The sequence below is a fragment of the Atheta coriaria genome, unplaced genomic scaffold (genome assembly GCF_025399875.1).
Source record: "Atheta coriaria isolate IRGN ID8LTWV9N9 unplaced genomic scaffold, Caltech_Dcor_3.1 hic_scaffold_2_pilon, whole genome shotgun sequence".
In the NCBI taxonomy this organism is placed as follows: domain Eukaryota; kingdom Metazoa; phylum Arthropoda; class Insecta; order Coleoptera; family Staphylinidae; genus Dalotia; species Dalotia coriaria.
Genome location: NW_027045444.1, coordinates 382,639 through 396,960, shown reverse-complemented (window position 1 = coordinate 396,960; position 14,322 = coordinate 382,639). Strand labels below are relative to the sequence as shown.

General features: G+C 32.0%; 4 protein-coding genes and 1 long non-coding RNA gene across 5 annotated transcripts; 2 read left to right on the top strand and 3 right to left on the bottom strand.

Moving 5' to 3' along the window:
• Positions 1–3,456: 3,456 nt before the first annotated feature.
• LOC135801475 (uncharacterized) lies at positions 3,457–5,875 on the bottom strand. Its single transcript, XM_065314989.1, has 3 exons — positions 5,558–5,875; positions 4,656–4,939; positions 3,457–3,871 (listed from the first exon to the last, which is right to left on the bottom strand). Exons 1-3 carry the CDS (start codon positions 5,688–5,690, stop codon positions 3,803–3,805), a joined length of 486 nt encoding a protein of 161 aa, XP_065171061.1. The 5' UTR covers positions 5,691–5,875; the 3' UTR covers positions 3,457–3,802.
• A 135-nt stretch (positions 5,876–6,010) lies between these two features.
• LOC135801485 (probable serine/threonine-protein kinase kinX) lies at positions 6,011–8,886 on the bottom strand. The gene is given in 4 exon segments (XM_065315001.1): positions 6,011–7,677; positions 7,680–8,298; positions 8,300–8,549; positions 8,678–8,886. Coding segments are annotated over 4 exon segments (2,412 nt in total). The 5' UTR covers positions 8,751–8,886; the 3' UTR covers positions 6,011–6,207.
• A 200-nt stretch (positions 8,887–9,086) lies between these two features.
• On the top strand, positions 9,087–9,833 carry LOC135801188 (uncharacterized). Its single transcript, XM_065314579.1, has 3 exons — positions 9,087–9,402; positions 9,465–9,643; positions 9,712–9,833. Exons 1-3 carry the CDS (start codon positions 9,223–9,225, stop codon positions 9,770–9,772), a joined length of 420 nt encoding a protein of 139 aa, XP_065170651.1. The 5' UTR covers positions 9,087–9,222; the 3' UTR covers positions 9,773–9,833.
• An 89-nt stretch (positions 9,834–9,922) lies between these two features.
• On the top strand, positions 9,923–14,242 carry Set8 (SET domain containing 8). Its single transcript, XM_065314565.1, has 6 exons — positions 9,923–10,249; positions 10,458–10,582; positions 10,657–10,741; positions 10,895–11,255; positions 12,206–12,610; positions 13,059–14,242. Exons 1-6 carry the CDS (start codon positions 10,240–10,242, stop codon positions 13,267–13,269), a joined length of 1,197 nt encoding a protein of 398 aa, XP_065170637.1. The 5' UTR covers positions 9,923–10,239; the 3' UTR covers positions 13,270–14,242.
• On the bottom strand, positions 11,280–12,137 carry LOC135801198 (uncharacterized). The gene is made up of 2 exons (XR_010550326.1): positions 11,855–12,137; positions 11,280–11,800 (listed from the first exon to the last, which is right to left on the bottom strand). It is a non-coding gene; the product is annotated as an uncharacterized lncRNA (long non-coding RNA).
• Positions 14,243–14,322: the final 80 nt, after the last annotated feature.

The window sequence follows — 14,322 nt, the reverse complement described above, 5'->3', positions numbered from 1 at the left end:
AGAAAGTGTAGAGTATTGAGAGTTATGATAAGAATTCGTCGCCCTTGGCTGGTGCCAGACGGACTTTGCTTACGCATAAAATTTACTCGCTTTTTCGTCTGGTGAGCGGTACATCACCGAAACTTCGCGCACTTTGGACCCGGGGCAACACTCTGGGTCTGTTGGGCTATCTCGGATCGGGCAGACAGGCCTGAAAGTGCATGCGTGTAGTCATGTTCTCGTATATGTAATTATCTGTCATGAAGTGCGTTTAACTGCGATGATATGATGAAGTAAAAAATTATGGTTGACTGAAACGGAAGCGATGGACCAAATTGGTTAATTATGTAGATTTTGTTTTGGTTTTAATCATGGAATTATTCTTATCCCTGTGAAGTAGTTGTTGTAGCAGTGGTTTTTCTTTCATGTTTTTTTTTTTGATTTTTTTATTGTTTTTTTTTTTATTATTTTTTGACTTTTTCCTTTTTATTTTGGATCTCAAATCAAACTTTGTACCACATATCAATAATTTTGGTGCTAAATTAATTATTAATTGACTGAATTTAATTCAATTTTGGTATTAAGATAAATTAAATAGCTAAATTGATATAAAATTTGTCATAATACATTAAGCGCACGTTTCAAGTGATAAACAAATGGAAATTATAAAGAAAAATATTGAATCACAGTTTGTTAAATATCATTTGGTAATTTTATACTTTTTATAATTTTTAATAAAAAATATGTTTAAAAAAGACAATTTACAAAAAAAAAATCTTTGCGCCAATTTTTGCTGTTAAAACATAAAAACACGGAAAAATCTTAAATTTTTTGAAAACTTCTATTTTGGAAATTAACTAATTTTAAAATTTTCATAAAATCGGAGATTAATCAAAACTTTAAAAGTCAAATATAAATTAAGATTTTATTTTTCTGTTCTTACATGAAGTATCACCATCACAATTTTTATTTTTATTTTTATTATTTTATTTTTTTATTAAACCACAATTATAATTCATTAATCACTGAATTACTTCGTAGTCCACTTTAGCGATACGATATGTTTTAATTTTTAAACTTTGTTGCAATTTTTTTCGATAACTGTAATTTCTGGTAATTTCCTGATGGCGTGTTATTTTTTGCGAGTACAAAGTTCACTTTGCAAAATCGCGATGGCACCAAGCAAGCAAGATTGAACTAAGTATAAACTTGTATAAACTTTCCAGTTTTGAATGGCATTGATGGCCGTTAATTAATTTATATCTTCCCTCATCGTTTAAACTTAAAAATTACATCATTCATTTATTGATAAGGCACCACATTTTAAGTTTAATATTTTAATTGGTTTTAATTTTGTTTTTGAATATTTTTGGATTCAGGAGTTCACAAAGTTCAAAAACAAGAAACCTCGAAAATTTCGAGTGTTTATTAAATCGTAATTGGTTCTATCATTGAATTTACATGATTATTTATGTGTTCAAAACCAGATATGTCAGTTTTCTTTTCCAATATTTCAATTTCTTTGCACTTTTTTGAAGAAATGTGTTTTATGATTAGCATGAACCCGTTCAGTTCAGTTAAAATACATATTCTCATGAAACTCAATAGTTTAAAGTCCTTTAAAGTTTAAGAAATGCCAATGCTGCATATTTTTATAATAGACTAACCTATAACCAGCATTAGGTTTCATGTTTCTTCCGTCACTTTTTGTGTTTCATTGTCTTGAATATAGAAGACATACAATTACAAGTTCATTTCTAACAATACATGAGTGTTAATACAATTAACTCCTACTTATGCCCAGTTATTATATTTATTTTACTTCCGTTATTTCTTTCTTTTTTATTTTGATACAGATATTTTCAGTTGAAAGACCTTTTAACTAATTAATACCTAATATAAATAATGAATATAATTATTGATAGGTATAAATTTATATACTTTTATATCCTTTAGCCCTTTAAACTTATACATATTAAAATCTTTGTTTGTTTGTTACGCTTTTACGTTGAAACTACTTAACCGATCATCATAAAGTTTTGTATGCATATTCCTAAGAGTATTACTAAGAACATAGGATACTTTATATTAAAAAAAAAATTATTCAAAAAGTTAAATAAATAAAATTTGACAAAAATAAATTGACCAATAGAAAGTCGCAGTATTTATAAAAGAATTACTTTGTCAATTTAGACATATAAACTGAAAGTTATAATAAGGGATGTGACGCAGTCCATAATAGTATATTATGTATCAATGGCAAATGGCTAAACGGGAGTTTTTGTCACGAGAGTGATTAAAAGCGAGCGTGGCGGGTATTTATTCAATCAAGTGTTTAACACAGTTTAGTCTCGTCGTTGCTTACACTATTTTATTCTACTTCCACCATATTTAAAGTACTTTAGTCACGGCCTTGGCCGTCCATGTTTAAAATACCACTTTTTTGTATAAAAATCGTGAAAAAAAACTAGAAAAAGCAAAAAAACAGTGCATTAATAACATACGGCACTTTTTTGTATTAAAAATTACGCGGGCGAAATGTATTTATATATATTTGCAAATAATATAAATACTCGTATCTTAGTTTTGGTTTAGTCATTATTTACCGAATAAAATTATAATATACGCACGCGTTTCGTAGTTATACCGTAAGTCAAACGATGAGTAATTTATTCCGATTGATACTATTTTTGTAAATGAAGTAAATATGTTTGTGTGAGTTGTGTGAATGTTGCTTAATGTGTTATCAATAAGCCAGTACGAAAAAGTGTAGATAACCGTAATCGCTGCTCATTGCAGTAATATAAAATAAAATTACAAAAATAACAGCGAGTAAGATAGATTAATCTGTTAAAACGAATGCTGCTGGACTGTTGCCAAAACAAATTTCTTTCGAGGTTTTCTCTAATCGTTGCTGTGCTCAATTACACTTTATATTATTATACTCGTAAATTAAATAAAGTAATATAATAAAATTTCCATTTTTGGGGGAAAAATTGTATGTATTTATAAATTGTATAAAAATTAAGAGCATTTGTTATTAAAAACCGGTCCACATTCAGTTTTATTAAGCGTTGGATATTATATCTTTGTCCTAATTAACTGTGCCTGTGTTTGATGTTTGTAACGCTTTCACGCAAAAAGTACTCAGCTAATATTGATTAATTTTGGTATAGGAATATTTTTGGTATTGGAAAATAAAATACGCTACTTTTTGTTGCAGAAATATATCTAAAAGGGCAAAAAATAAAGGTTAAAATTTTACATATAAATTTAAATAGTTTTAGTTGTATAATTCAAACCTAGATGGCTTCAAAGTGAATTTTTGGCATTTTTTATTTGTTTTGAATAAAAGGTAATAAACCTACTCTTTACTGAAATAAAGTCACCGGCAAAACTTAATATATAGGAATATAGAATAATGGCGGTGTTACGATCTTTGTAACTCAATGTACAATTCATTTCCAGGGTAAAAACTTAATATTGCGCAATTACTTTATTTTATATTACGAATATCTTTACCTAGCGTAATTATATAACTTAATTGCACATCAAAAAAATTACCAATTTTACAATTACAATTTTTTTATGATAAATAATTTAAAATCAAAAAAAGTCCATGTTTATTATTCATGGAGTCTGCGTGTATCTTTACAACTTGTTGATTGTTTATTGTAAAAGTTGACCATGCACACTCAGCGCAAAGTATTATTAGTAAATCTGTTTGTCTAATCGGTAATATAGATACACATAAAATAAACTAGCGTAAAAAACAAGATGTTATTAATTATTTGGCATTTCGCGAATAAATAGTAATCAATCTTTATCTGATGAGCATGTTTTGATCCTGTTCGTCCAGCGCATAGAAAAACTTATCATCGTCAGTGTTTTCCTAAAATTAGAGAAAATAAAATATAAACACAACGTGCCGCTACAAAACGTGTCATTAATTTTTTTAAATGTAGTAAATTTATAAATAATGGCTTGTAATAAATTCATTTTGAAATCATTTTGTTAGTTTTGATCCAGAAAATATTTATACGGAGATTATATAAAAAGTAAACATGTTAGAAAAGTCAAATATTATTAATACTATAAGTTATGATTGATTTGTAATAAATTGAAGCACGTGTAGTGTAAAAATTGTGGTTGTGATGTAAAATAAACAGAAATTGAACTGACTTCAAAAAAACAATCACAACTTTCAAAAGTAGCTTTTTAACATGCATTTCTTAAACATATCCTGTCTTCCAAAACTACTATTACCATTTTTAATGAAAATTAAGGTTAATATTTTTATTTTAAAAAAGTTAGAATCCCTTCCGACTTGGTACACGATTGAGTGGGATATAACACGTTTCCGTCCTACTGATTGCACAGATATCTGCGCCATGTTCTTTCCCCCACTACTATTTGCGGGTTGGCTCTGTCGTGCCTGAGCAGTTACGTAGAACAGTCGCAGGTTAGCAAATTAGCAAGAATTCTAATTCTTAGAAAACAAGGCAAAAAAACGTTTTTCGTGCATTGCGAGTGTTTAAAGCACAAAATATCCCTTTTAAGGAAAAAAACTAAGGTATAACACTGTACACAGTTTAAATATCAGGTCGGTCCCAAATTAAAACCAAAATGCAGACTTTTCAAAATTCTCCTACAAACAAAAACACATGGTTACTTACTTCTGCAGTAGATTTCTCCCAAAAACATTGAATAAACTGAAAAGCCCTCTCGCACTTATTCATCTCTTCTAAAGCTGTGCATCCATACATAATATGGTTCATCGCCTTCGTACCAATACTTCCAGTTTCTGCCAAATTGTGATGAATCGTATTCAATTCAAAACCACCGATTTCATCCATCCACCCATAATGTTTAAACAAGCAATAGAGAAAACACTTGAAATTGCCCAAAGCCACTGTGGACGACGGCAATTTTTTACTTATGAGCACTTCGTTCATTATACCTTTAAAAAATAGTACATTTTAATGGTTTTTAATCAATAAAAAGCTTTTGCGATGATAAGATATTAAAAGTATTACTTTGTTCATTTTTAAATAAATAAATATGTAAATAAAATTTAAATGTATTCACTACTTACCGTTATTCGACATCAAAATACGTTTTAAAAGGAAAAAGTTAATTTTAGATAAAATTTAAGTTATCTCACGCTCTAATATTTACTTTTAAATTCATGAAAAATCATTGCAAAAAGCAATATTACTTTAATAGGTTAAATTTTTGAATTATTTATATCCTCATTAATAATCTAACCTATAAATATAACCTAAAATAATATATAACCTCAAAATTACAAGCATTAATCGTCCTTTAAAACTTTAAATACAATTACAAGCATTAATCGTCCTTTAAAACTTTAAATACAAACAAACGAACAAAAATGCAAACATAACCTGAAAACCAATAAAATCTGCATTAAATATCCATCTTATAAATTCCCGGAGACTTCTGACTCTGTTATTTTATTTTTAAGACTTTCCTACTCCAAAATATTGATTTTATAATTTCGAATTTAAACAAAAACATATTATTAATACTATTGCAATACAAAAATATTACTTACGCATTGAAATCGGTGCTGTTTTATTACATATCCTGATATACTTCAAATCAGTTTCAAAATCAGCCATGGATACTTGAAAACAAACAGTGCAAAGCACAAAAATAATGGCGAGTTTCCCCACTGTTGCCTCCATGATTGCCGAACAAGTAATGAAGAGTAAAAGGAGTGCAACACATCCTAAAGTAGAAATGATTAAATCATTCTGTGTTAATCATTGTGATGTGCTAAATGCCAAAAAGTATAACGGATGTCGACGAATTCATCACAAATCAACCGCGCCAAGAGAAAAGAGTTCATCTCGTCTGACGTGGGTGGCAGATAGTCAAATATTATCAAAATTAACCGGAGTTCAAAGAACTCTTATCATTTTCACACAATATACCATAACTTAACAAATAAAACCACAACATAACATAACCTACAAAAAATCAATTTAAATATTAATTACAAGTGTTTCTTACCACAATTATTGGACTTTATTCAACTCGCAACATCCTCACGTGTTAAATAAGTTATACATTAAGTTAAACAATTAACTTACAAATTCATGACACGCATTAGTCTAACAAGTTGGAACTTAACCTCAAATGTAAGTTCACATGCCTCATAATTCTTAAAATTAAAACCCAAACTTAATTTACATGAGTTATTTATAAACTATTACCTTTACCACCTTTTCTCTTAAATTTCTTTTTACCCTTAGACCTATGCGTTAACTTCTCAACCATATCCATATCCGTCACATGTGTTTTTGGCATTGGTATGCTAACCTGAGTCACTTGATTCACTTCATTCTCTTGCGGTTTACTTTTTTTAAGAGTCTTCTTGGTTGCATAACCATGAATCTCATGCAGATTAGTTCCGTTAAACTCCACCTCAACATCACCTTTCACCATCTGTCGATACGCCATTTTGGCTGTATTAGATAATTTGCTATCATAATAATATGTTTGACTTAAATTAGACTCTTTGAAAGCTAACATTACATTACCATTCGGTAAAACGGTGTTTTTGGTTAAACCAGATGAAGTACCAATGTATTTATTTACATTCTCATCTAATTGTTGTACTTTTATATCATTAATATCATTTTCGACTTCTGCTTGATAAGTATCTAAACTTTTCTGTGCGGCTTCGACTTCTTCCTGAACGTTTCGAAAGCCTGGATTCGTAATACCACCTTTATTATCTAATTCTAAACTTTTTTCGTAAAATCCCTCATCCTGTGACATCAAATCAAACGCATCGTTATCAAAAATATTTTTACCTTGCAGCGCTAGTTGTTTTTGTATTAAAACATTCGGTATAATACGTTCTTGATTTAAAGACTCATCAATACGCACGGATTTACGCCGTTTCGGACGGTTTTGTGCACTTTTCGGCGTTTGTAAGATCGGTTTCGGATCGGTGGATGATATATTAAGGATCAAATCGTCTGTGATGCCAAAATTATTACTGGGAGTACTACTTACTACTACATCTAAGGATTGATTGATTTGATTGTCACACGGGACCTCTACATCAGTGGACTGACCTTGAGGAGAGAGACTTTTGCGTTTTTTATGTTTAGCTGGAGATGATTCTATACTCACAACTTCTTTCTTCTTTTTCTTCTTGATTGGTGATGGTTGTTCTTCGATTTCTTCAATTGTGAATGATTCCTCTTCGGGTTTGGATTTTTTCTTCTTCTTTTTGGGAATGTCATCAAAAACAGGGTTTTCTATACCTTCATCAATCGATTTGTCTTTCTTTTTCTTCTTCTTTTTGTCTTTAACAACAACTTCATAAGGATTCACTGGTGTTTCTAGGTTATCTATTGTTTCATTTAAACTTTCATTAAAGTTTGGATTTTCTAAACCTTCTTCAACCAAGGATCTTTTCTTCTTTTTCTTTTTTAGTTTTGGTTCAACTACTACTTCATAAGGATTAACTTCTGCTTCATTTGATGATGGTTTTGCATCATTTTCAATTGATTCATTAAAATTAGGATTTTCTAATCCTACATCTGACTTTTTCTTCTTTTTCTTGATTTTCTTGACTTCAACTTCCACATTTTCTTCTCCTGCAGCTTCTTCTTTGTTCTTTTTACTCTTTTTCGACTTTATTTTAACTTCTGTGAATTATCTTCAACAATATCATCATTTTCATATGAAATATCAAATCCTTGATTACTTTCTCCATCATATTTCTGTATTTTCTTCTTACTAGCATTGTCATCTTCACTATTTTTGCGTTTTCGTTTCTTTTCTTTCTTTTCGTCAGTTTGTGATGATGCAACAAAACCAAAACCATTTGTTTGTGGTTCTGCTTCATCTTTATCATCATTCACATTGTTATTGCTTGAAAACCCAAACCCAAATGATGGCCTTGCATCTAAATCATCTTCATCATCATTTTGATCTTCACTTTTTGATTTATATCCATTGGCAAATGGAAATTTAAACTGATTCATCTTCTTTTTGAAGTAGTCTGCCATTGATCCACCTTGTAATGTCTCCACACCAAAACTCTTCTGTGCTGTTGTACTATCATTACTTTCTTCTGATGATTTTTCTTCTTCTTTGTGTTTTTCTTCATTGTCGACAGCTGGTTTCTCTAAAGTTTTTCTTCCAAAGATATTTGCTAGATCTTTGCTTGAATATCTAGATAAATCTTTGCCTCTGGTGAATTTTTTGTAGTGTACCCTTGCCCTGGATGATTTTGATTTTAACTCCAATGATTTTCTAGTTGTTTCAGTTGGAATTGTCTGATTCATTCACACTTTCAATATCAACAGGTTGATGACCATCTGATTGTAGGTTTTTGAGTAGTTCACTGAAGTTGTCTTCATGTGCAGTCCACTGGTCATTTCTGTCTTTGAATCCTACACCTTGTTGATCACTTTTGTAGCTGACTTTTATGTGAGAAGTCATTCCATCAAGGTTTGCACCCAGACCTTTGCCAGAAGACCAGCCCATTCTTTCAAGCATTTTTTTACCAAATGTGCCTGAATCTAAAGAAGAAAAGTATTTAAAATTATTATAAAATTGTTTTTGAAGGATAATACATTGACTTTAACATTAAATAATCAAATATTTAAGCGGTTTTAGTTAAATTAAGTTTTGTTAGGTTAAGTTTTACCATTCGCCCATGTGTTGCCATTGGGATTCAAATTATATCGCACTTTACGGCGCGGTTCTGCTAGCATCGACATCTTAGCAACAATCTGAGGTCTGGAAGTAATTTTACATTAATTGTTGATATATTTTCGACAACAATCGATTACTAAAAGGAGCACGTGTTTTCGTTGAAAACCGTTGTAACACCAGGCAGTTAAAATAAATGCAACCCAAAATACACCTAGCAAACACTCAATGTTTATTGTAGATAACTTAATATACACATTGGTTTATTCTAAAGGTAGACACATACTGATTTAAACATATTAAAAACAGATATTGGATCAAATTGAAATGATATTTTATACCAACCTATGTTTTAATTTATAAACAAAACTTGTATTGTCAATTTTGTTACCAAAATTCATATGTAAATGTCATAGACTGTCATAAAATCATGAATCAAATATAATGAACGTTTTAGTGCGGTGAAAATTTCTGTTTTTTTCATGTTTTTTACTGGTTTTGTTTTCTTCATTTCTTTTTGTGCGTATATCAATCATTTCCATGCACACAAACGAGCAATTTTGTCCGGACGCGTTGAAATTTAACAATGACAAGATTGTTAACTATATTTGCGAGCTGAGGCGCCAACGTGACGAAGTCGTGCGCCTTCTTCGCAAACAAGAAGAAGAAAAGGCTGAACTCGGCCTGGAAATGGAACGATTGGCTTATAAAATGAATGTGGTAAGTTAAATCATATTTATTTTACGGAATTAATTAAGTCGCTATTAAATTTGCGTGTTTAGTTGTCTAAAAGCATGGCACAACGTGTAATAACTCGTGATCGTTACAACGAAGCCATAATTGAAGCCGAAGACTACTACACTAAACTTGTAAAATCTTCCGAAGCATTACTCGATGCAGTTAGTAAAGATTTCAATGAATTGTACGAGAGTATGGACAAAAAAGTCGGCCCGGATGTTGGGTAAACTAAAATAACATCAATTCATAACTAAATTCAACTTAAACTAAACTATATATTATTTTTTCTAGTGGTAAAGATGATATATGCAGTAGTACGTCGTTTCTGACAAACAGAACAAAGCAACAATGATTAAAATTCATAATTTATTGTAAAGTTTACAAAAATTTAATAAATTGTGTCCGTGTGTGTATATCCTTAGAATTTTTAATATATGTTACGCGTTAAACACCAAGGTGTATATTGGGTTGCGCATTTTCTAGTAGTGCCGACGCGTCGCTGGCGTCGCTAAACACAAAACGGTCGGCTGTCGCGTTTATCGGTCGTTGCATGGCCGTGCAATCATTGTGTATTCAATTCAACTCGCCTTAATCACCCGGATCAGCACTCATCTGCATAATTATCATTGCTAATCACCGCCGCTATATTGTTGGACATGCATTACGTGCGTCGACGAGTGAAAAAGAAGTGCGCCGCGTGTCGTCTGTGACTTTCGAGCCCCGGACCTGGAGACGCCGCATCATTTGCCCCGCACATTGTGAAAATCGCTAAAAATCAACGGAAAATACCATTCTGCCATTGCAATCGACAGATTCACAATGGTTCGAGGTAAGAGTAATTGTAAATTGTCGATTATAAGTCAGATATGTTTATTTTGAGCAACAATTTGTTTCTGTAATATGAGTCAAGTTGTTTTTGTCGGCCATATTGTTATTGTCTTGCTTTTGTTTTGCTTCTAACCCTACTTTTATTTTTTCATACAATCATTACAATTAGAAAATGATTGATTTAATGTGATATTATGTAATTTCTGCAGCGAGACGAGTACGTGCGGTAGTGGCATGCACACAGAACGATGAATGCTGTTCGCCAAACCCTAAAAGGAAGGATCAGGGCAAAATTCTGCATAATGTCAATCAATCCATCACACAATTCTTTACCGTAAGTTGAAATTTGTTTGATTTTAAAGTAAATTATTACAAATAGAAGTTTAAAATATATTGTTATTATTTCAGGCTGTTAAACCAAGTGAACATCTACCAGAAAACATTCTTTCTGAGGGAAATGACTTGGACGATGATGAAAAAGAAAAATTTAAAGGTAAAGTATTAATTTTCTAAGAGTATTTCATGCATGCAGTAAATTTCGCATTAGTTTTGTACAATTTTCTCTTAAATTTATCAATTTTATGTATTTTTAAATGCTTTAACACTTAAAATGTATAATTCTGTATATTTTTATTTATTAATATAGAAATACCAGATGTTGTCTTAGAAGACTTCAAAGACAACCTACCCTCAACACCACACCGCATTGAATTGCACTACGATAAAGACGAAGTCGCAAAAGAACTAAAACTCAAAAATTTCAACCATGAGAAACAGCAACAGTTACGTGACGAATCGAAATCATTGTTCAAAGAACTCCAATTGCCTTTACTAAGCGACGATATCGAGATTATCGATGAAAAGCCACAGATTATAACCGAGCAGACTGAGGAGGTTCGTAAAGAGCTATGCAGTCTGAACGAAAATGTGAATCAAAACCTGAATCATCAAAGCGAGAATGTAACTGCAACCAATAACAACACAACAGTAACAAAGGCGCGAAGAAGGTGAGTTGAGAAATATAATAGGTATTGTTTATTTGTTGAATGGGTTTTATTACTTTATGTATTTGATAACATTTTTATCTTTTTATTGGTTTGTACACTCATCGATCTTCTTCGGGTTCTCCAGATTGCTCTTCTCCACTTTTTGGTGCTTCAGTTGACACTTCAAAGTTTTCATTGAACAGTTTTTCAGCTAGTTCCTCTGCTAAATGATTTTTTTCATCACCTGATAATCCGGCGAGAACGTAAATAGATTCATAGTCGACTTCTTTTTTAATCGGGACATAATCACCGAAAGTTTTTGGAGATTCAGAGGATTCATCTGTTGATTTTTCTGTTTCCTCTACTTGAGGTTCTTCTTCTTTTTTCTTCTTCTTTTTCCTTTTCTTCATTTTTCTTTTCTTCTGTTTCTGGTGCATCTTCTGCTTGTTCTTTTGAATTCAAAGGCACATCATCTGCTGTTTCTTCCCTGGCTTCATCCCCATCTTGCTCCTCTTCTGCTCCTTCATCTCTGTTGAATTTTTGAAAATCAGCTGGACTGAAATCGGCTTCTGTAGGTTCAGCATCAGGATCATTTTGAAAGAAAGCACTTTTATGCTCACCATTTCCGTTCTCTTCATCATCTGCCTGTCGCCGTACGCGAATAAAACTCCCGTGCGTTTTAAGATGCAGATCGGGCGAAACTAAATCATCGATACTCTCCACATCCTTATTTTTTAGTTTATCACTGAAAAATCACGCCGCTTCTGATGAGGCGCAGATATAGATATAAAATCAGATAAATGCTTTGGTTCCACCTCAACCAGCGCCACAACTCCGAAAATCATCAACCAACGTGTACAATTCATGTTTTCGCACGAAATAAATTCATAAAATGACTTGTACTTGTACTTAAACGTTTTAGAAACAATAGATTAATGATATATTGTGTTTATTTTATGGTTGCAATATAGATTAAACAACAATCAGTCCGCTAATCAGCAAGCGCAGCCGCTGAAAACCAAGAGCGTGGCGAAGAACAATGCCGAAAACAAATCAAACAATCACAAATTGACCGATTTCTTCCCGGTGCGACGCTCCGAGCGCAAAACGAAGAAAACCGTGCTCGAGGAGAAGCAGAAGACGCTCGAGGATAATTTACGCAGCGGGATTGAGAAAGGGCTGAGGGTTTATCACTTTGAAGGCAAAGGGCGTGGAATTGTCGCGATGCGGATGTTCAATCGGGGTGATTTCGTCGTGGAGTATTCCGGCGACCTGATTGACATGCAGGAGGCACGTGGGAGGGAGTTGAAGTACGCTCAGGATCAAAACACAGGATGTTATATGTATTATTTTAAACATAGGAACATACAGTATTGGTAAGTATTTAAAATTAAATTAAAAACGCGTTTAGAAGTTTAGAAATGTCGAAAATATGTTTTAAACAGTAAATTGTGTGATTTTTTGCTTTAAATCGTTGATTTAAGCACAAAATATGTCGTTTTAGTTGAAAATATGATAGAAATCAAAGATGGCGTAGTTTAAGAGTGCTTAAGATTGCTTTAAAACATAGATTTAAGCATAAAAACTGGTGTTTTGGTTCAAAAACGTTGAATTTAAGGTGTTTTTTAATTAAAGAAAGGGGTTATACTGTATTTTGATAAATATTAGTCTCTGGAGTGAAGAAAAACATAATTTTCAAATTTAGAATTAAATCAAGACATTTTTTTGTTATTTTTTGAGGTTAAATTCGTTAGTTTTGCTTTAAAACCCGTTTCTTCCTAGTAAATTTCTTGTTAAAATCTAATTTTGATTGTTTTTGTTTAGTATTGATGCGACTGCTGAAACAGGCCGCCTTGGCCGACTGGTAAATCACTCAAGGAATGGCAATCTCATCACACGCGTGATCGACGTCGACCAAGTACCCCGACTTGTCCTCGTCGCGAAGGACACCATCGAGATTGGTGAAGAAGTCACCTATGACTACGGCGATCGCTCCAAGGAGTCTCTCAGGCATCATCCGTGGCTAGCCTACTAGAAACAATTAGTTTAAATGCACATAGTTTAACTTTGACATTATTTTTTGTACACGATCAAGCATCCGAATAATTCGTACTTTATAAGCGCTAGATGCACGAGACATTTGATGTACATAGAATTTGCTTGTTTAGACAATGTTCGCGCGCAACTAAAACAAATATTTTACATGAAAGTCGTCTGTGTTAGACTGGAAATTATGCCATTGATGTGTGGAGATTATCGTTTTAGTTTGTTGACTGTTGAAAGACTGTTTATTTTGGCCAAAGCGTATGTAAAAAAGAAAGAAATTTCAACTTGAAGTGCTAATCAAATTTGTTACAAGAACGAGCAGACAATGCACACTCTTTAAATAATTCACTTTTGCTAAATATTGTATTAGTTTGTAATTATTACGTTGTACCTTAGTGTGGCTAGATAATTTTTGTTTGTTTTTATTTTGCTGGGTTGTTTTAATGTATTATTTTGACACGTTTACAATAATCACATCATCATTTATTTGATGTGAATATTGACGCAGTACTTGGACATTTTAATCATGCACAAAACTGAGTATTAGTAATAAGGGCGACGACGTGAAGGGGAGTCTAGTGACAGATTTGTAACATCACTGCCATCTTAATCACTACCTGCTGTAGAAAATGTCCTTAAAATTATTATTATTATAACTAGTATATTTACCGCTGAATATTTACAGTTTACTTTATACACTTAAATCTATGTAATTTAATTTTAGATGTTAGTTTTATTTATTCTTCACTGAGTCACTGGTGAATTTTTGGGTTTCACGTTAAACTGATGGAGAGAGAGAGTTGATGTTTAGGGAAAGACTTGTGGGTGTTGATGTTTCGTTGACTTAGAGATATTACATAATGCAAGGCGAAACACTACTTGTAATTGTAAGGAAGTTTTAGTTAAGAACTGTACACTTACGGAATAAAGAGAAAGGAACGCGAACCTCGCTTATAAGATTATGATTGTTGAATTTGATTGAATGTGTATCATTCACTACTGTTAAATTGGGTTAAAAGGGGGTATTCTACTCTAGAGGTTT